Genomic DNA, 22,482 nt, shown 5'->3' on the forward strand with positions numbered 1-22,482 from the left:
TTTGTCGTTTGTTTACCTCTTATGTTACAAGAATTATAAAAACAAATTGGTTTTGATTTGTGGGAATTTTTTTATTTTTAAGGTGTATAGCTCTTAGGAGTAGTTTTGATTATTTATTTGTGGCTCGCTAAGGGTTAAAAGTAGTTTAGAGAAACATGAAAAAACTAAATACGTAATATCTTGAAAACTATTTTTTTTAAATATTTTATTGATATAAAATAAATCAAACATTTTCAATTTCAACGTTATTAATATAAACCATATAGCTAAAAAAATATTTTACACATTAATATCCATTCATTTTATGTTAAACTTAATTCTTAATCTAAGGAAACCAAAATTACAGGCCTACTCTATTTACAAGTTTGATGTATCGTCAATTTTTGTAAGGACGTGTCATTTTTCCTTTTTGCCATTTCTGTGCAAGTAAATGTAACATGTGCTTTGAAATTCATAGTACTTAATATAAAACCAAAGTTATTTCTGATAAAGTAATTAAAACTGTTTATAGCATATATTTTTAAAACTAGCAAACTTTTGAATACTATATTTACATCAGTAGAAAATGTTTTCAGAAATGTCAAGAGAGCTATCACTCAAATTGTTGTTATTGCCCACATCCCTGCCACTTGCAACTAAGTTACTAATTGGTTTGTTTTCACTTTACGATAAATAGGTAAATCACTACTAACACTCTGGCACTACTTAATCTGGCGTATGAGAGAGGGTTAATCACCTAATATTCCATGCCGTCACTACTAGTGCTAAAGAACTTTTAGTTTTCAATCACTAAATTACAATTTTCATCATTTCAAATGCATTATAGGTCTCAGAACTATTCAGACTATGCAAGAATAAGATGGTGGAGACACTCTCCACCGACACTAATACCATGGATAAAATTTCAGTTACCAATTTAAACTGACAGTAACATGAAAGAAAGCTCACTCTTTAAACTTCAATAAAACTTAGATGACGACACTGTCACTGGAACCCATTTCCCTTACTACTTACACTATGTGTAGGTAATGGTAGATGTTTTAATGGGGATCCATTGTAATTTGTAAACTAGAAGTATTAAAACAGGGTTAAACATGTGTAAAAACATAAATTTTTATTCAAACATTTAAAATTTATTTCAACACAAATTTATAACTACACTTCTACAAATAAAACTTTAAATAATATGAATTTGAAGACAGAATATAAAAAGACATAAATTACACTATAAACATAGAAAAATGTAAAAATGGGAACACAAGGTAAAACGGTAAAAACAAAAAATATTCATTTAATTCTAAAAATGTAACAAACATGCAATGTTAGATACCACCTATTTTGTGTAAAATAAAAAGTGCTTACGATTAGTTTAATTGGTGTGTTTATGTAGTAGTCATGGTGTTATTTGAGACAGCAAAGAAAAATATCAAGTAAGGTCTCTTTCTCACCATACACAATAGTAGTTATTTACTTCCAGGCTACAATAGTTTTCCAGATCCCCTACGCTCCATGAAAACAATGTCATCAATCAATCAACACATTTTCTCTATTCTTGTTTGTTTTTCTTTGGTTTGGCAATCTCTGGAAGTATTGATAACAGGGGATACAGTGGCTTCAAGACTAGGAAGCATAACATCATTTAAACAAGTTACTAAAAGTACTTGTACCAACAATATAGGAATAATATGAGCAACTGTCTCACCTCCTTGGATAAAATGATTTCTTAAAATTACCCTTAATAGTATAGGTTTTGCTGAACATAATTTCCAGTAGGATACTGGCATTTACTTGATTGGATATTTTAAATGTGTTTTTTGGGTGTTTTGAAGGTGTTTTTGGGTGTTTACGGTGTAGGTAATTTAATAGAATGAGACAGAATTTAAAATTGAATATAAATTAATTTATGCTTAATAATTGAAGGGAAATATGTATGTTGTACTAAATGACACATTAACTGCTTGGCATTTAAACTAAACAAATCAATCCACTATCAGAGATTTTAATTCTAGTTTAAATAAAATGGCATAAGGTTTTGTGTAAAATTCCAATTAAATGTCATATTCTCATTCAGACTGAAGTATTGGCCATGAGGTTGATTAATTTGTTGTCTTCTACACTTGGTAAATGATGGGGAATTGTTGATCTCAAACTTCTGGATTGTCTTTTACATTGCTTACCACTATAGTATGAGAAATATCAATGCAAGCCTGGGTATCTAAGCCCGGCTATCAATGCAAGAATAATTAGTGATGGGACAATTGATTAGATTTGAAAATTGAGCAACCGTTACTAATCATCTTTACCTCTCATCAATCTTCCAGAATGTTTTACCTTCACGATGTAAATTAACATGTATTTACACTACAACACAGAACGTAAGTCAAAAATAATAATAAAATAAAAATTCACAGAATAATCGAACCCAAGAACAAAATGGATGTAAACAACTGGAACAAACTGAGACTCGGAACAAGCATCGCCTCATACTAAGAATCAGGTGATATAACAATGTGGCTACGCCAAAAGGTGATAAGGGAAGTAGGGTGCGGAAATAGTTTTATCTCCACAATAGTGAAGGAATCAGGATTTTCCTGATTTACATGTGTTACAACGCTCTGGTATGATTTGTTTGTTTTAACATATTTTGTAATATTATGTGTTAGGTTAGTTATTTACCTGAAGAAGATTGCAGATCTCGAAACGTAGTGTTACTGATTTTTCTGTATCACTGAACGATGGCAAATGTCCAGAAAAATCCTGTTTCCTTCACAATCCTTCCATTGTCAAAAACAAAATTCCACAATAATATCAGTTGTCTCAGATTTGTACAACACTGACAACTTTAAACTTGAATGAATTCACCAATATGCTTGAATGGTGAGGTGAAATAATAGTTGATCAAAAACAGGTTAGAAAATGTAACAATAGTCGAAACTTTAGTTATGATCAAAAAACAAATTGGTTTGTCTCTTACAATGTATGTAATTTATAATCTTAATGCTAAAGTGAGAAACTTTTTTCTTAGAGGGAAGGCGCAATAACCGATTACATGGAACTGGATAAATTATGTTCAGCTAATAAGTTTACTGCATTCATTATAAATTAACCACACTAAAATTACAATCAATTAAACATAAACACATCACCCCATTAAATTAATTAACTACTTCCTAGGACTCAACTAATAAGACAGTAAAAACTAAGTGTTAATAACAAAACTAAAAAATACAAAAAAATGTATTGAGCATTAAATATTCAATTATCTTCGTAGGTATTAAATGAGATGATGTTCTTCAATGACATATTTAAAATATAAATAACAACAAACAAAAACAAAACAACACAGTTCCTACTGTACTGAACTAGAGGTACTGTACTGCTAAAAAGAGTTAGGCACATGAAAGATTATTCTCTTTTATAAATTTGAATGTCACTAAACTAGATTAATTTAAAACTCGTGCATATAAATATACTATTATGGAAGAATAACACATCACTCTAGTCTGTTTACAATACATAACAATGTAAACAATGTTGACATTATAAACAATGCATGACATGATGAAATATTCATCATCTGATCCATTGATAGCTTGACCTTAACCCGCCAGTTTTAAATGAATGTACTACAGTTATTTTAAATGTTCATGTAATTGGATGAAATTGATGTTTGTTAAAATAATGTCTACAAAAATTAACACAAAGAATAAATTAACCATCTATTGTTACAAAGGAATGTTCAAACACTGTAAAAGTATGACTAAACTATTTGTTGGTGAATTACTAATGTTAGTACTCTAGTCGTTCAGCACAGAGTAACCGTCTACTGGTAACTGTTCAGAGAAGGAACGGAAGAATAGCCTTCCGCTGACGGGGATAACTGGAGAACTCCTTCTTGTAATTACGGTGCTTCCCGAGAGCCCAGATTGTCATCTGGTACATGCCAGCCAGTGCAAAGAGCCCAGCTGTGGACACCACACATCTTCTTAACAGTGTTATAATAAATAAGTTTTGTACTTTTGTTGGATCTTATACTCAGTTCATCAAAAATGTATCAATTAATTAATCCCAAACTTTTATTTTTAATTTTAAAAACAATTTTTAACCCTCTGAAGGCCAGGCCATACATTCAGTTTTACTTCTAAGCACCCTAGCCATTACATAAAGTCATTACTTGCCAAAAAAGCCAGCCTCAAATGGCACTTTTGACACACTCCTACAAAACTGGTGTAACTTATCTATAAATAGTAGCATCTTAAGGGTGGTGCAATCAATTTCAGGAATATATGCAGCACTCTTGTGGTGATGCACAATTTTCATTCAAACACAAAGTACACACAACAAAAACGTTTTATCAATCGGTAATCTGTGTACAACCAATCACAGATTCATTCTTGAATGTGAAACTTTGTTAAAGATGATTCAGTGGATTCTAGATTTCGCTTCTATACTTCACCTATACCAAAAAGTTATTATCATTATGCCACAAAAACTTAAATTCTGTCTTTTTTATGAGAATTTGATGAAGGCTTGGGAAACAGACATACTGGACATTGACTGACAGCCAACGTATTAACCCCTTAACAGCTGTAGACCTGTTAACACGTACAGTAGCACCGAACCTATACATTCTTTCAAACTATTGTATTTAAATAGTTTGAAAGAATGTGTAATGAACAATATTTAAACAGTAAGTAAGGAAAAATTACACAATTAGGATTTTTCATATCAGTTTTGGTAATCAAAGTAAAGGTATTAAATATCCTATATTATGTGTAGTCTTTTTCCTCCAGAACTACAATTTAGAACTTTATTTCATCCTCAATGAGTACTTTTAATTTTTAAAGGCTTTCTAATTTTCTTCAAAATTTTGTATTTCCAAAGTTAAATTTTCCTTTTTCTCATTTTTTCTTTTTGATTTTTCTATGATTTACCAAATACTATTCATAACACCTCCTTGTAGCTCTAATGTAAGTCGAATGTTTTTTGACAAATCCATTATATGACCTTATTACATTAATCCTAGAAATTAAATTAGAGGTTACGTATAAAAAAACATTTTCTCATAAACAATACCATATATTCTTATTATGAATTGTAATGTAGTAAATCTAGAAGTAAAGTCCTTAATCAGTAATAGTGTTGAGCCCAAAACTGTGTTAATTGTAATCATTTTACTTTATATTTACTTTATTTTCTGTGATATCTACAGGGTGTTCACTGATGTACCCCCAGTACATTGATCAGCTGATCAGAGTTTGGCCATAATAATAATAAATTATTATTGTTGTTTACTTTTGACTTTTTTAAACTATTCTGTTGGAAACTTTTAAATAAAATTGTTGAGTTATTTTCCTTTATTTTGCTGTGTTTTTGAAGTTAAATTATAGTGCCAGGTGTTGAAAGATTTTGATTATAAGCTTAGTGAAGGTCTTTCGTACAGATATCAGGAGAAGAAAGTGCTGATTTGGAAGCTCTGATCAACCAGTTGAACATTCCATCTTCAAAAGCTTAAATCATGAACAAGTACAAGCATGTGTTCAAAGGCCAGGGAAAAGTTGAAGGTGAAGTTAACCTTGAAATCTTAAATGGAGTTGCTCCAAAACAACAAGCCCCTAGAGAGTTCTGGTGTCTATAAAAAATGCTTTGAAAGAAGAACTTGATAGCATGGTACAACAAGGAAAAAACCAACCAGTACAAATCTGAAGTTTTAGTTTGTAAGTTCTACGGACACATACTAACTGCAGAGGGAGTGAAACCGGATCATTCAAAGGTATTTGCAATTAAAAACATGCCTCAAACAGAAACCAAAAAGGGTGTATTGTGTTTCTTGGTAGAGGTTAACTGTGTTTCTTGGTAGAGGTTAACTATCTTTCCAGGTACATTTGGAATTTGTCTCTGAGTGAATTGTTGAGGAAGTTGACTCATCAAAATGAACCTTTTGTTTGGAGAAACGAGCATTGCGTATGTCTTCAAAATATTAAACATCAGATATCAACAGCAGCCCTCCTCAAATTTTATGATCTGACCAAACCATTAACAATCCAAACTTGCTTCATCCAAGAGATGCTTTGTCTTTTGCCCTCGGCTGTACATGAGGGACCAGTCACATATGCATCAAAAACTTTAACAAGCATACAAAGAAATTATGCCCAGATTGAGAAAGAGATACTTGCAATCGTGTTTGCATGCAATCGGTTTGATCAATATCTTTGTGGTAGATCTGGCATAATTGTGGAAACAGAACACAGTCCATTGTCAATATTTTTAATAAACCTCTGATGAAATGTCCAAAAAGACTTCAGAACACGATCCTGACTCTCCAACTAAACAGCATCATGGTAAGGTGCAAGCAAGGAAAGAACATGTATCTGTCCGATACTTTTATCTCGAGCACCAGGGAGTTTAGAAAATCAAGAAAACCAGTTTGACATCTACAAAGTTAACCGTCACTTGAATTAGTTTGTTCAGGCCAGTACAATTCAAGAACTTGCAACAGGAGTTTTTTATGGCCATGTCAAAACAGTAAAGCTGAGAGAAGCATCTATCAAGAAGATCATGGAGGAGACAGCCAAAGATGAGCAGATCAGAATTTAATCAAACAGATCTCAGATGGCTAGCCCCAGGATAATAAAATGGTTTCATCAAGTTTAGTGTATTTCTGGAATTACAGAATGAACTTAGTGCTTGAAGAGGGAATGTTTCTGAAAGGTAACCAAATCTTGATCCCCAAAATGTAAAAGTTTGCTACCAATCAACGATAAATAGAAAAGAGATCTCATGAGCTGCCTACTCACCCTTTTGAAAGAATCAGCATGGATGTGATTGAGATAAAGATCTATGACAAACTTCGTCGCTTTCTGATTCCAGTGGACCCACTACTTGGATTTCTTTGAAATTGACGAATTGAATGATCTAACACCAAAAACAAATTCTGACGTGCAAAAGGAACTTCAGCCACTATGGGATTCTGGTGACAGTGCTCACAGACAACGCAACAAACTTTTCATCATGGGAGTTCAAACAATTTGCTCAAGACTGGGAGTTTGAACATATCACAAGCAGTCCTCACTATCTGCAGAGCAACAGAAAGGCTGAGGTGTCTGCAAAAGTGGAAAAGGAGACAATAAGAAGACAATAAAGAAGGCAATAGAAGAAAAAGCACTTTAAAGGTAGGCTTCCACAAGCTAGAAGCAAGCAGCAAACATTCAAAAAAATCATGAGAACCAACTATTTTTTTAAATTTTTATAAAAATTTCAATGGTACTTTTTCCAACAAAATTCGTTAATGCATAAGCGAGCACAACCAACTTAACCCATTAGCCTACTTCGACGAGACCATCTCGCCGCTAGCGCTATGCACGGTAAAATACTTTGACGAAACCATCTCGCCAGTAAAATACTTTGACAAAACCATCTCGCCACCAAGTAGTTCGCCTATTTCTCACAAGATGTCAGCACCATTCAGTCCTAACTTCGTTTCTGTGTTCTATACAATAATGGGAATTGAATAATTTAACTTTACAGCTTGGCAACACTGCAGCTGGGGAAGGGGAACATAAACAGACGATCGGAATAAGTAAACAGCTGACTCGAGTAAACAAACTAAGCGTGTGTACAATGGCGTGACATGGAGCTTTACGTAGTAGTGAAATTGATCGTTATATTGACAATAACGGATTTATTTTAAGTGAATCTGATGGTGAAATCGGTTCTAATCATGTGGAAGAAGAGTGGAGGATTGATGGTGATGAAGAACTCAGCGACGGTGAGTCTGACAATGCCCTCTCAGATATTGATTTTGAAGAGATGGACGTAGGCCTAAACAATGCCGATGATCCTATGAATGATTTACATTTACAGAATGTTGAAGACGTTATTAGCAGTGTGGCTTCTGGTGTAACTGGATTATGGAATTTTCCAACATGGAATGACGAGCCAAACGAACCTAAAAATATTGTGTTTTTAGGCAATCAGGTAGGAGTAAATATTCGAAATCTTGACCAAATAAAAATAAAAAATAAAAACTGAACTAGATTGTTTTAAAATTAACATTAACTTACTATTTTTAAGTCGATAGTATTTGTATACTTAAAAACATTGTAATAATAAATAATTGTCAGTAAAAAATAAAGTGTTTATTTTGTAATTAACACAAATTAACAAAATTAAAAAAATTAACATTAACTTTTTAATTTTTTTTTGTGAAAAATATAGTTTAGGATGCTTTTATTAAATATCCCAAGTTTTATTAAAATCTAAACAGTACAACTAGAGTAATGGAATTTTAAGTAAAATTCTCCATTTTGGGCCAAATTAATTGGATTTACTGTGGAGTTGAGAGGCTGGAAATACTAGTAGGCCAATGGGTTAAAGATACTCTTGCACAAGCTAGAAGCAACAAACATCTGATACCTAAACTGTGACATGTTTGGCACTCCCGGCTAGTGCAATCTTACCTTTAAAGTGGTTGTACTCACTTATACATTGACGGATTTCATTGAAAAAAATACTGTTGGAAATTTTTCAAAATTTGAAATATATATATATATATATATATATATAATTATCTTGTTTTTACGTATTGTTGTACCTTATCTTAGACCTAAATTAGAAACTCTCACACACACTATTCATCTATATTTGTGTGTATAATGAATGAATGAAGTTGTTTTTGAATTTGAATTTATATCATTATTCACTCTCCTTTCAGAAAAAAAGATTTTGTTATACTAAATTTTCTACACATAGGCCTTGTCTGTTTATAGAAACCCACTTTCCACACTTGCATTCTCATGTGAAAAATAAGACTGTTTACTTCCAAGTAATAATGAAGAATGAAAATTGTCCATCTTTTTTAGAGTTTCAGTATTGTTCTAAGAACTTAATAACGGATAGTTTTAAGCATATTCTTACGTCGTTACAAAGCAATGCGTACTATATTGTACTTTCATTTTTTCTGCGTTCATTTTTTTTAGTTAAGTGTATTAGAGTTGTTTTAATAAACTGAACTACAAAATGAATTAAAAACTGATATAGCAGAGAATTATGTCATTAAAATCAATTATTCAAATTTAAATATTTCAAAATTATTGAGTTTTATCAGATGCAACACAGAACATGGCACCTGTAAGAGGCATCAACCAAATAACTCCAATTTTTAATTCTGATTTACTGCATATGGCACCACCAACCTGGGGTAATTTGTTTGAACCACATCAAGTGGCACTTACAACTTAGGGCCATTAATTGGAAAATTAGACAGTTTCTAGAGAGAATTCATTAAATGTATAACGCCACATCGATGTTGACTGAATAGCGACTTCTGCTACCATGAACAGAATGACTGACAAAGAGACATTGTTGTTAAATCCTACCTTACTTAGGCTTCGTGCTTTTAATTAATAAGTAGAATTACGATGTAAACAACTACAATAGTTTACTCACCAGGTAGGCATTGAGTCATCATCGTGAAGGCGGCCCAACTGAAGAATTCGTATGTATAGTTGGGGCAAGACACAAAGTTAAACAGTGCAGTCAGCGGGTTACCTGTTGGCACTGGGATCTTGCGTACAGTTGTTCCTGGTGGCCTCAAGTTACGCAAGGCCAAGTGAATACTGAAGTTCCCCAGTTCACTGAGCTATGCAGTTTATAAAAAAAGTTATTTATATTTATAGAAAAAGCGTAAAAAACTAGTTTTAGTGTAATATTTATTCATAATTAATTTAATTTCTTGACATTCTCACTCCCACGTGAAGATTCAAGCTTATCATATTTACACTTACCATATAGTAACACAGATGTTTAGGGCTGAGAGTGTTATAAGATGTGTGTTCAAAAAGTAATGGGAATTTTTAAATCTTCTGCAATCACAATCTTTTTAATAAAATCATATGGAATAGAAATTTCTAAGATTTGTGTAAGTGTGCTCAAATTACGCAGATCTTTTTTTGTCATATTTCACTATCAATCAGTTTTTTTTATTGAGTTAATTGACAAAAATGGAACTCCATATCCAATATAACTTAACTTTTCAATGTATTGAAAAGCAATGGCCTTTCCAAGCTGTGAAGACTGGTTAAATTTTCAAGGTTTGTGAAGAAAAGAGTACATCTAGCAACAATCAATGACAATGTGCTCCATTTTCTGAAAACCCACTCCACAATCACATGACAGGTCGAGAGTCATTCCCATCTGGATTTCCATGCATTCCTAGTTAGAAATAGGTTCAAAATAACAGACTCCTTCTGAGGAAGATCCATAACACCCAATCTATGTCGTTGATCATTAACTTGTAATCTTGTAAATCAGAAACTTATTCCAACTTTCAAACAAATTCCAAGAAAGAGCCAAGTTTGCATTTGGTGAAAAGTCTTCTGAGATCAACTGAGAAGTTGTATATACGAGGTCTGTCTAAAAAGTATCCCACCGCCGACCAGTAGGCGGCCGCGGCGTAACCGACCGGCTCGAATCGGTTATTGGAGGGGAGGGGTGAGCCTACTCCTTCCCATATTAGGCATTGAATACGATCCGGTCACTCAGTGAGTCACAGCGCTCTGTTCCATACAGTACTGCTGTGTGTGTGCGTCGCATTTCAATATGACTGAACGTGTTGAGCAGCGCATTTGCATTACATTTTGCCAAAAACTTGACCATTCAGCATCAGAGACGTTTACTATGATACGGAAAGTTTATGTTGAAGTGTCTATGGGCGATACACAAATAAAAGAGTGGTTTAGGCAGTTTAAAAATGGCTGCATATCAGTGGAGAGTGATGACCGATCTGGCAGGCCTTCAACGGCCAGAAACGCTGAAAATGTTGAACGTGTTCGTGCAGCAATTAATGAAGACCGTTGATTGACTGTCTGAAAGAAGATTTAGGAATACCAAAATCGTCAGTTTGTAACATTTTACACGAAGATTTAAAAATAAACTGTGTTTCGGCAAAATTTGTTCCTCGGCTGCTGATAGAAGACCAAGAGAACTGTCAACCTGAAATCGCACAGGACAATCTGGATTTGATAAAAAGTGACCTAGGGCTATTTAAAAAAGTTATTACTGGTGGATGAGTCATGGGTTTATGGCTATGACCCTAAACAAAGGCTCAATCTTCACAGTGGAAAACTCGTGAAGAGCAACGGCCGAAAAAAAGCAAGACAAAGTCGAAGCAATGTCAAGACAATGCTGACAGTTTTTTTTGACCAGGACTGTGTTGTTCATCACGAATATGCTTCAAGAGGCCAGACAGTGGATAAGGAGTATTATCTTGAGGTCCTAAGGCGGCTACGAGATGCAGTGCGAAAGAAACGACCTGAACTATGGACAAGCCGTGACTGGATCCCGCACCACGACAACGCGCCAGCTCATTCCTCAAATCTTATTCAGCGTTTTTTGGTCAAACACGACATCAACCAACTACGACAGCCTCCCTACAGTCCTGAAATAGCTCCTTGTGACTTCTAGCTATTTCCTAAATTAAAAATTCCTTTGAAAGGAAAAAGATTTGACGATGTTGAACAAATAAAACAAAATGCGACGAAGGACCTGTTAGCCATTCCGCAAAATGAACTTAAGGAGTGTTTCCGGAAGTGGGAGGAGCGTTGGAATAAGGTAGTGGCTTGTGGAGGGGAGTACTTTGAAGGGAACTAGATTACTGTTGCCATCGAGTAACGTCAGTTCATGCCAGACGTCAAGGTCGGATACTTTTTGGACACACCTCGTATGGGCGGTTTATGGTACCGTAGTCGATTCAGCCTAAAGCAATTTCTGCAAGAGGGGCAAATAAGAATGGAAGTGATTTTTTTAGCTCTTCCCTGTGGCAGATGTTTGGAAGAGCTATGTTGCACAGTGTTGGGAGCCAATTAATGGAAGTTGCCGTTAGAGCACCACTGTTGAAGCTATTCAGCTGTAAATCAATCTCTTTTATACGGGGGTTATTTAACCAGACGGGAGCACAATATTCAGCAGCTGAATGAACAGAGGACAAAGCTGTCATATACAGAACGTGTGTTGGCATCCCATGTCGAACCAGCAAGATGGTGTGTAATATTGAGCCTTGTTTTCATTATTGATTATGATTTTTGAAGCTGTGTTTCAAAAGTTAGAGATCAATCTAAGATAATTCCCAAATACTGAATGTTTATTCAGTTAACACCATCAAAAAGGATGGTTTACGATTAGCCAATTTATTATTTAGGTGGAAACAGGTCGGTCACTGTCTTCCAAATGATTAGATTCAACTTCCAGGTTCGGAAATATTTTTTGACGACATTCAAATCATCCTTTAATGTTATTTCTACCTGGTGTGAATTTGTATAGCCCCTATTCAAAAGTTAAAACAATATTGTCTCCATAAATAAACTTTCTGGATACAGCATCAGGAATTTCTGCAGTATACATGTTGAACAATAGAGAATCCAATACCGAAACCTGAAGAAAGACCATCATTTAATTATCTGTAAGTGCTTTCTCTCCTATCAAAGCAAACTTAAAACTGGTCTATTACTTTTCAATGAATTTAGGACACACAGTAGGAAAGAGCATTTTAATGGAAAAGACATTTTTCATACTTCCACATATAATTTATTTAAAAAGCACTTTTGCCGGTTAAGGCATCATCAGTTTGATATTGTTTATAGAAAAAACATATGTATAAAATAGAAAAAAAAAAAAATAGAATAAAATTTAAAACTAATTGTAAGACCAAAAAACTAATAAATTATAAAAGAATTATGTAGAAAAAATATGGTTTGCAATTCATAATTTTGGAATGGATTTCTTCTTTTACTAATGGTATAAAAATATCACTGAAATTTATGGAAGGTTAGGAAATACAATTATCTTTTAAAACTGTCATACTTACAAAGAGCATTTTGTAAAACTTATGAAAAAAGTCTTTCCTCCCCAATGTATCATAAGCTGCGGCAAATTCTATAAATGCTGCTGGTATTTTTAATTTCTTTTTAAACCATCCTCAATAAGAGCAATGAAACACGTGGTCACAACAATAAGGACAAGACCAGAAAATTCCACCTTGGACGATAGAAATGGTGGAATTGAGGACCTGTGAAATTATATGATAAATTAGGGAAAAGATCTTAGCGAGGGAATCCATAACCAAGCTGATAAAAGAACAGATTTATGCTGAGAGTGGGAAAAAATAACAAGAACTCTCCTACCAACTGTCACAGCAAACCAACAGAAAAAGTAAAAAGGCAACATGTGTGAATAACTTCAGTACATCGTTTATAAGTTCACTTCACCAATTTAGCAAATGTTTCAAATTGGATAAATTAATATTACTCAACTTTAATTACAATGTTTAACAATCCACTTTATGTTTACGTACCATACACAATTATTTCTACAGCAATTACTTGCAACCTATTTTTCCGTTCTATTTCATTTTGAGGTAAAACTGCATATTTAACTTATTTACCCCGAAAAAATATATCTGTCAATATCTAAACACTGATTTTTAAATAAAACAAAGAAATTACTTTGAATTTAACAAAATTTTTGTTTTACAATATACTTTAGTATTTTTATTGATTGAAAAAAAAAAACTTAAAAATCTTGATGTAAGAAGTTTTGTAAACTTCAATTAATCCTTGACTGTATATGGTTGCTTGAATTTTGTACATATTGTTGATGTCAAAGACATGTTAGTGCTTCTTGCAATCTTATTTAATGAATCATGCATGTACTTTAGTATTCCTGATAAAGGAAATTATTATATATATATATATATATATATATATATATATATATATATATATATATATATATATGTAATATTTCCTTATTGGTATAATGAATTTTATTCACAAAAGTTTTTTATTTGTGTAATGTCTTGGGTTTTTGTTTTTTTTTTTTTTTAGATAAATTTATTTTCTTTATACATATAATACATTGATCACTTATTTAACGTTTTTATACAAATAAAAAAAATCATTAACAAAAACTTTATGAGCAAAAACATTTTGTTTTTTATTTTGACACAACTTAGTGTTATTAAAATATTTTATTTCTTCACTTTCAGTTATTCTATTGTATACTCCATTTAATTCTTTACAAAAAGACATATAAACATTTTTTTATACTTATAAATAAAGTTTGGAAAATAAATATGAAAATATGAACCACTACAAAACTAGAAATTTTCTGACCTAACCTAACACTCTGTGTACACTGATAATGCTTAAATCTAATGCCTGCAATACTAGGTCTTCATTGTCAGCAATGTTTTTACGACTCATTGTTTATAAATATCACTGAACAAACACAAAAAACATAAAAACTATACAAACGTATTCAGTAAAGTACTAGATGCTTATGATAGCCGTAACTCGCGGCTAAGTCATTGTTCTACTTACACACAGACTAGAACAACATACACAAACGAAATAATTTGAAGATACTAACACTAACCCATTTACACTTAAAAACTTTCAATATCATTTGTGAAACAAACAGCAGCGCAAACAAAACAGGTGACGGCTTGTCCGCGTAGTGGTCGATTCTAAACTCGACTGACGCACTCACTTTACAACCGCCGTAAAAATCAGAATCTAACCAGAATGCAACAAAACCTACACCAAAAGTTACGTTGAAGCCTTTGGAATGCTTATGTATAGTCATTGAGCCAATTCAGATAAATACTTTATAAAATATAAGCGTTACTGCAGAAGTCGCTAACAGCGATTCTGGCATTGCTTGCATATAATACGGGATCGCTGACAGCGATGCTCCGGCACTCAAAGGGTTAATCTTGAAGTATAAACTGTCACGAATAAATTACAGTACTATAAATGCACAGAATTATTGTGTTCAGTCAGTTGTTGTGTATATGTACTCACAATGAACGCAGCGAGAGACAGGTACACTTGTAGGTCACTGGGAGAGGTGTACAGGGGATGGTTCACATGGTAGGCGACGTATGCTGTAAACAGCCAATAGTAGGAGCAGTTCTTGAACAGGTTCATGATGGGCATAGTGGCATGGGAAAACCGGTGGACAAACAAAGTCTCCAGGATACGTTTTGCATAGTGTACTGTCCAACAGGCTGCTGCTATGCTGTGAAACAATCATCATTTTCAACAGACTGTAAATACAAGTAAAAATATAATGCAAATAGTGATTAATTAAATACACTTTAGATTTTCATTTGACTAAAAATATTCCACCCCCCCCCCCCCCCACCCCCCCCCCCCCCCACCCCCCCCCCCCCCCACCCCCCCCCCCCCCCACCCCCCCCCCCCCCCACCCCCCCCCCCCCCCAACTCCGCGCATTGCGAGATGTACCCGCCCATGCAAACGGCGGGCCGTGGCCCAGCCTGGCCCGGCTCACTATGGCTTTTCCTGTCTGCCTCCGCGCATTGCGAAATTACACCCCCCCCCCACTCCGACCGGCCCGGCCCAACCTGGCCCGGCTCACTATGGATTTACCGGTCTGCCTCCGCGCATTGCGAGATGTACCCGCCCACTGCGACCGGCCTGGCCCAGCCCGGTCAGCCCGTTCAACGTTAACGCCGTGATGTCCAGTCCATTAGCAAAGTTTTTAAACAATTTAGCATTTCAAGAGTAGTAGTGTACTGCAAATATGAATTGCAATAATATTAGTTATATTTTTACTATATATCGCATCAGTGACAAACTCAAACCAACTTTATATATTCTTTATGTTATATATAAAGTGATATAGGGTATAATTAAATGATTCTTGATGATCAAAACAATTATTCATACGCTCACAACTTAACCAAATATTGTGTTGAATTGATATTGTGAAACAGATTATTTTCCAATCTGAAAAAAACGTCGAGTATTATAAGAGGACGAGTATTATAAGAGGGTTATTACTCAATAAGCAATTCCTCCTATGACTATAATTTTCATGATGGAGAAATACACTTTATAACTATTTAGTTAAACAAACATACCTCCAAGTAGGTTAAGGAAACATAAATGAATCAGCCTGGATATGTATACCAGCACTGGATAAATAGATGACTAGTTATAGGGTTAAAAAACCGGAATAAATATTGGAACTGACCAGTGGCTTTTCGTGAATTTGCTATTGCCTTTCCAACGAGTTTTCTTTCATTGCTGAGCCGTGATAAAATTTTTATGTGCTGGATTTGTATAAATGTATGCAAAGGCGAACTGTTTGAATAAAGTATTTCGTCTGGAATACACGCAACTAGCCGTTTTTCACAAAGGGCAAATACAGCGATCTGCACTGTTGTAGGTTCTTTCGAAGAGTACCACAAATCTCTGGGTAGGTAAAGGAAACCTTGCCGAAGGGGTATCTCCTCAAGTCACCATAATATCACCACCCTTCCGGGCTTTTTTTAAAAGTGGATCAATCTATATACATTATTAACATTTATTTTTTTAGTTTTATTTCTCAATACAGTTTTCCGTATTTGTTTGATTTTAAAATCTACGGGATTATTAAATGTTCAATCAATTAGTTTGTTTTATATATATATATATTATATATATATATATATATATATATATATATAAAATGATACATATACATATATGATATTTTATTACATACATAATTATATAATTGATTTGTATAGGCGGCAATAGCCTGTTAAATTCAATCAAGACAGGCAGAGAATTGCATATGATCTCCTAGATGCTCGCGAGAGGAACCGCGGCTATCAGGGAGGGGGGGGGGAGCCGGCGCACAGACTGAGATCGCAAACTTCCCCCTCCACTCTACATGACCAGTAGCTTACTGCTCATTGTCGCATCGGCCCGAGGGGCGAGGACCGCATGTAATCTTTCGGCCTGTATTTGCTACGGCGTGGCGCCGGGGTTCGAACCTGGGTATAATCACCTTCATTGAAATTATGTTTATATATAATATTCTCGTGTCTCAATGTTAGTTACCTTACTCCTTCGAAACAGCTTTACCGATTTTAACCAAATTTTATACGCATAATTCAGTAGGTCTGAGAATCGGCTACTATCTATTTTTCATACCCCGAAGTGTTCAGGGTGGTCCACCAATTAAATTTAGAAGATCACAGTTTTCAAAGCGCCTGCATATTGGAAACTGCAAAAACGAGACAGTTACGTTTGTTATATAACCAAACATCATCTGAAGGCCCTAAGTTAAGACGTATATTAAAATTTGTGTTTAAGATAAATTATCTGTGCTGGAACTTAAAGCATGAATTTTAGACCACTTAATAATAAAGTACATGTACGTATACCTAACGTCTTTTAAATTTTGTTGTTTTTCGCAGGACAAACTCAGCCTACAAAAAAATTAAATCTTCAATTATTCAATTTTTAAAATATGAGCAGTTTTTACCATCATTAAGTAATTTTAATTATTTATTAAACGTGATTTGAATTGTGATCTGTAAAATTACTTGATTTTTTATTTGACACGGAGATACTTAAGGTACCTGGAATGAATATATGCATATTCTTATTTCTAAAATCCTTCCGGGCTACGCCCCCACTGGTCTAGATAGCAACATAATCCCCGTTAAGTTCTGAAATATTAAGTAAAAGAGCATTTCTAATATTGTCAACTGTTCTGTGTGAACATTGTTTATTATTTTTAATTTGTTTACATTTATAGTAAATATAAGTAAGTGTTTTATTTGTCAGTCTTTTAGCAGCACTGTCTATTTGTATTTGCTTCCAGTTCTGGCTTGGGACTGGACCGACTCGTACTCCATTTGACAAGATGCTCTCACATACCAGAGACCCGATGACTGGAAGATTTAAGTTGCTAGAGGTGGCCTTCCGGGAACAAGAATTTACAAGAGAGAAACAGAATCAATCTTGCGTCCTTATTTTTGGACGTAGAATTATACGATGCGTCTCACTAGAAATGTCTAAATAACAATAACGTTTTTGCAGTTTTCTTGTAAAGAGTGTACTTATTGATGAAACGATGGAATACACAAACTTTGATATGTTTTTCTGAGTAATCGATCAAAATATTGATAAGACTGAAGGTGTTTAGGTGCGTGTTAATTATATATTTAATTTATTAATCTTCTGTAATTATATGAATAAAAAAAGAGAAGAACGATTTTTAAGTTTAACATAGTTTTATGGGACTTAAATCAATATGGTCAACAAAAACGTCAGGCTCTTACACATTAAGCAAATTCCATTAGACAATATTTGCAAACATTTATATTATTATTTAATCATTTATACAAATGACATCATTATACTACAAGGTTCAAAGTAGATTTACTCTCAAAGCAAAAATGTAGCACAGTTTTCAAAAATCGTACCATAGACTGTTCTCGCAATATTTTCTGCTATACTGTCTCGTATGGATGTGGAACTATTCTCTTGTAAAGTAAAGGTTACCTACAGCTTGAGGTTTTTTTTACTTCACCAACAAAACTTAATAAAACAAATTCAGACTAAATTTTAAGTTCAAAAAGGCTAATGAAATAAAATGAATCTTGAAATAGCCACCTCCAAATTTAAATACCAGACACCTATGATAGATCTGATATAGAGATCCAGAGAGAAACCTTGAGGCACGTCACTTTTCCATCCAGACAAGTTCCTTATACAGATCCACTTATCTGAGACCAGCGCACCTGCCCAGTTCAGCTCAGCCCAGCGCTAGCGACCCGTCTGTCAGCCACCGCTATCCTGCTCACTTCACGCATTTAGCTGATTCACACTTCCTCAATCATGTCTGCTACACTCTCATTATCGGCCCCTAACTATTTACCGGTGCCTGTAGTACTATATCAATCTTGCCCACTCATCTACAAAATTGGTCTAATTATGTCACAAACCGTTTAATCTCCGACCTCAAGCTTCTGTTTGAGACCTGCTTTATGGGTGTGAACTACTCTAACTCTCCATGATTGTTGTGTTGTGAATGTAGTGTATATGTTTGTTACAATCGGCACTAGTTACTCCGCTCCTAATGTAATAGTTAAGAATTATGCAATTTATCAGTCTAATGTATGTGTTTTACGACCTGCATTAGTCACCCGCTCCTAGTACATGGTTAAGTATGGTATAAGTTATGAAAAATTACTAGTGAGTTTGATAAAGTCAGTGGGGATTTGACCCCTTAATAACACTTTATCATGCACTACGTATTGCATATGAGTGGACCGCAGAAGGTTTCAAGGTGAAAATGGTTAACATAAATTCGTGAGAATTATATATATGCAATACATTTTCTTAATTGTTGCAGGCTTATTATTATTAGTTAGTAAGATAATACTAAGCGTGGGAAGTTTTGGTATAAACTACGAGCAAACATATTAATTTATTATTCCAATCAAATTCTGACTAAAAATATTTTTTTTTATAAATTCTCGCAAATTTATAATCACAGCTTCAGAAAATTACATTATTGTGATATGGTTGAAGAATAATCAAGTAAAAAGATGGCAGTAATTAAAACTGCAAATTATTTTCTCTAATACAAATTATATAAAAAAGAACGACTGATACATTTATTCAAATGGAAAAACTAAATTAAATTCCTGTTTTTGACAGGATTTTCTAAAAGCTATTGACACAGTAGGACATGGACGCCGACGCGAAGTTGTGACTCACTACCTGGGTAGGGGTGTGGTCGACGAAACCTACCAGAAACACTTGAACAATTCACGAGGTCAGCCTGTAAAGTTGTGGGCATGGTCAGCAAGCGAATAATGTTGCCCACAAGCAGTTAGGCTACTCCATAACAGGACACATCCTAGTGCCACCCTTTCATACATTGCCGATCAAAGTTTTGACTCACTACCTGGGTAGGGGTTGTGGTCGACGAAAACCTAACAGGACTCGGTTCCTCCACCGTGCTGCACGTTATGTGTAGAGAAATCGGTTTCCTCCACCGTGCTGCACGTTATTGTGTAGAGAACTCGGTTCCTCCACCGTGCTGCACGTTATGTGTAGAGAACTCGGTTCCTCCACCGTGCTGCACGTTATGTGTAGAAGAAAAACTCGGTTCCTCCACCGTGCTGCACGTTATTGTGTAGAGAGGAACTCTGGTTCCTCCACCGTGCTGCACGTTATGCGTTGAGAACTCGGTTCCTCCACCGTGCTGCACGTTATGCGTTGAGAACTCAGTTCCTTCACCGTGCTGCAACGTTATGTGTAGAGAACTCGGTTCCTCCACCGTGCTGCACGTTATGTGTATAGAGGAACTCGGTTCCTCAACCGTGCTGCACGTTATTGTGTAGGAGAACTCGGTTCCTCCACCGTGCTGCACGTTATGTGTAGAGAACTCGGTTCCTCCCACCGTGCTGCTCACGTTATGTGTAGAAACTCGGTTCCTCCACCGTGCTGCCTCGTTATGTGTAGAGAAACTCGGTTCCTCTCCACTGTGATGCACGTTATGTGTAGAGAACTCGGTTCGTCCAAGTGTGCTGCACGTTATTGTGTAGAGATACTCGGTCCCTCAACCGTGGCTGCACGTTATTGTGTAGAGAACTCGGTTCCTCAACGTGCTGCACGTTATGCGTTGAGGACTCGGTTCCTCACCGCGTGCACGTTCAAAGTCAAAATCAAAATCTTTTTTATTGCAGCGACAATATGTACATTGTATGGCAAACGTCAATACGGGGTTTCTAAAATTCCAGGCATTTCATATTACACAATACACATTTGTATACATTACAATTTTACAATCACGCCTCTTTTCATTCTTCGCCAATGCAGCCCACTCAGTACAGCAGAGTCAGTCTTCTAATTGGGCGGTCTCCCAGTCGAATGCCAAATAAACTCACCCGCATTATAGAATGCCTGAGACACCAAGAAGCGTTTGAGGCGAGTCTTTAACGCATTAAGCGTTAGGGCATTTTTAATTGAATTCGGCAGTCTGTTGAGGAAATGCACACCCGCTTGCGAGGGTAGGCGTTTCATAAACTACCGTTCTGTGGTCTCCAGTCCGGTACTTTGCGCTCTGCCACGCGTCTCATACATGTGTATGTCTTGGCCTTGGTTAAGGCACATTTACTCATACAAAAACAAAGTTGTTTCCAAATATGTAGAGGCACGGCAGAGTCAACAGGCTGCAATTTCTGTGAAAGCTTCCCTGCACGGCTCTCTTAAATTTGATTTTGGCGATTACTCTAATTGCTTTTTTTTTGGAGTCTGAATGCTCTCTTTGCAACTGAGTGTTTGAGTAAGCTCCCCAAAGGACCACTCCGTAGGCAAGATGGGGGCAAATCAAGCCGTAATACGCCATAATCAGTACCTGACTCGGACAGTATTTGGCTAAAGATCTCAAACAACAATGCCTGAGCAGATTTTTGCGTAAACATGGTCAATGTGCTCATTCCAAGTCAGCCCTCGATCGAGGTGCATTCCTAGGAATTTTGAAGAGCAGACTTCTTCCAGTGTGGAGTCATCTAACAAAATGGCCGGCTCACACTGGTTGCCCGCAGTGCGCAAGGCAAAATTCAAAACGTTGGTTTTTTGAAGAGTTTGTTGTTAGATTGAGTGGGCTGTTGAAGTATTGGACACAGTTGTTGATGTCAACAAAAGCCTGTTGTTCCAAAACTTCGCTTGACATTGCATTGAAAAAAGAGGAGTCGTGTCATCGGCAAACTACACCAATTTTCCTATGCAGAAGCGAAGCGATGATTTTATGTGATTTATTTATTTTACGTTATGTGTAGAGAACTCGGTTCCTCCACCGTGCTGCACATTATGTGTAGAGGAACTCGGTTCCTCTACTGTGCTGCACGATAGGTTAAAGAACTCGGTTCATCCACCGTACTTAGGTATCATGTTTAATGTGTTAATATGTTATCATGGTCTCATCGTAGTGCACCCCATTGTGCACCTGATGAGACAATAAGAATACCTCGTTCACCTATCAGTGGGTGCACCCAGAAATCTTCTCTGGGGGGTGTGTCCGGAACACCGGAGAATCAGAGATATGGACAAACTCCCCGTGCTGTAAGGGGAATTTTGGCCCTTCCCCATCGGTACCTAATAATACACTATATTTTATCTTTGATGTCGAAACATGGCAAAGCGTTCGTTATGAGTTTCTTATTGGATTTCTTCACACGGACATGTCTCCAGATTACAGCAGTCAACTCTGTGACAGCGTCAGATTTCAGGCCACTGTTCTAAGAGAAAGGTAAATTGGAGCTAAACTCAACATTAAATTCATTAATTTCATTTGAGGGTTAAGTGGTTAGAGAGGACTTTATAGTCCTAACTTCGCCTCTAGTAAAGACACTTTTCATTTCATTTCATTCACAATTGAATCAACCTTTCCCACCATAGCTATGAAAACGGATTGATCAAAAAATGTTTCTAAATGTAAATGCGGTTTGTTAGTTAAGGTAGGGTAACCCATTATTCCCGCACGATGGGCCTACGCTGTTTATTTACATTAAAGCGGAACGGATCTTATCTGGGGAAAAAAATTCAGACTACCATAAAATAGGGTGACCAAATCAATCTTCCAAATTTTGTAGCCCGCCCAACATCAATGAA

The 22,482-nt window shown here is 35.5% G+C and overlaps 1 protein-coding gene across 1 annotated transcript; it reads right to left on the minus strand.

The window, feature by feature from the left end:
- Positions 1-1,111: 1,111 nt before the first annotated feature.
- Positions 1,112-15,097, minus strand: LOC124354989 (probable very-long-chain enoyl-CoA reductase art-1). The gene is made up of 3 exons (XM_046805837.1): positions 14,859-15,097; positions 9,448-9,640; positions 1,112-3,965 (listed from the first exon to the last, which is right to left on the minus strand). Exons 1-3 carry the CDS (start codon positions 14,991-14,993, stop codon positions 3,838-3,840), a joined length of 456 nt encoding a protein of 151 aa, XP_046661793.1. The 5' UTR covers positions 14,994-15,097; the 3' UTR covers positions 1,112-3,837.
- Between the last annotated feature and the right edge of the window lie 7,385 nt (positions 15,098-22,482).

This window comes from Homalodisca vitripennis, chromosome 2 (genome assembly GCF_021130785.1).
Source record: "Homalodisca vitripennis isolate AUS2020 chromosome 2, UT_GWSS_2.1, whole genome shotgun sequence".
NCBI classification, from domain to species: Eukaryota; Metazoa; Arthropoda; class Insecta; order Hemiptera; family Cicadellidae; genus Homalodisca; species Homalodisca vitripennis.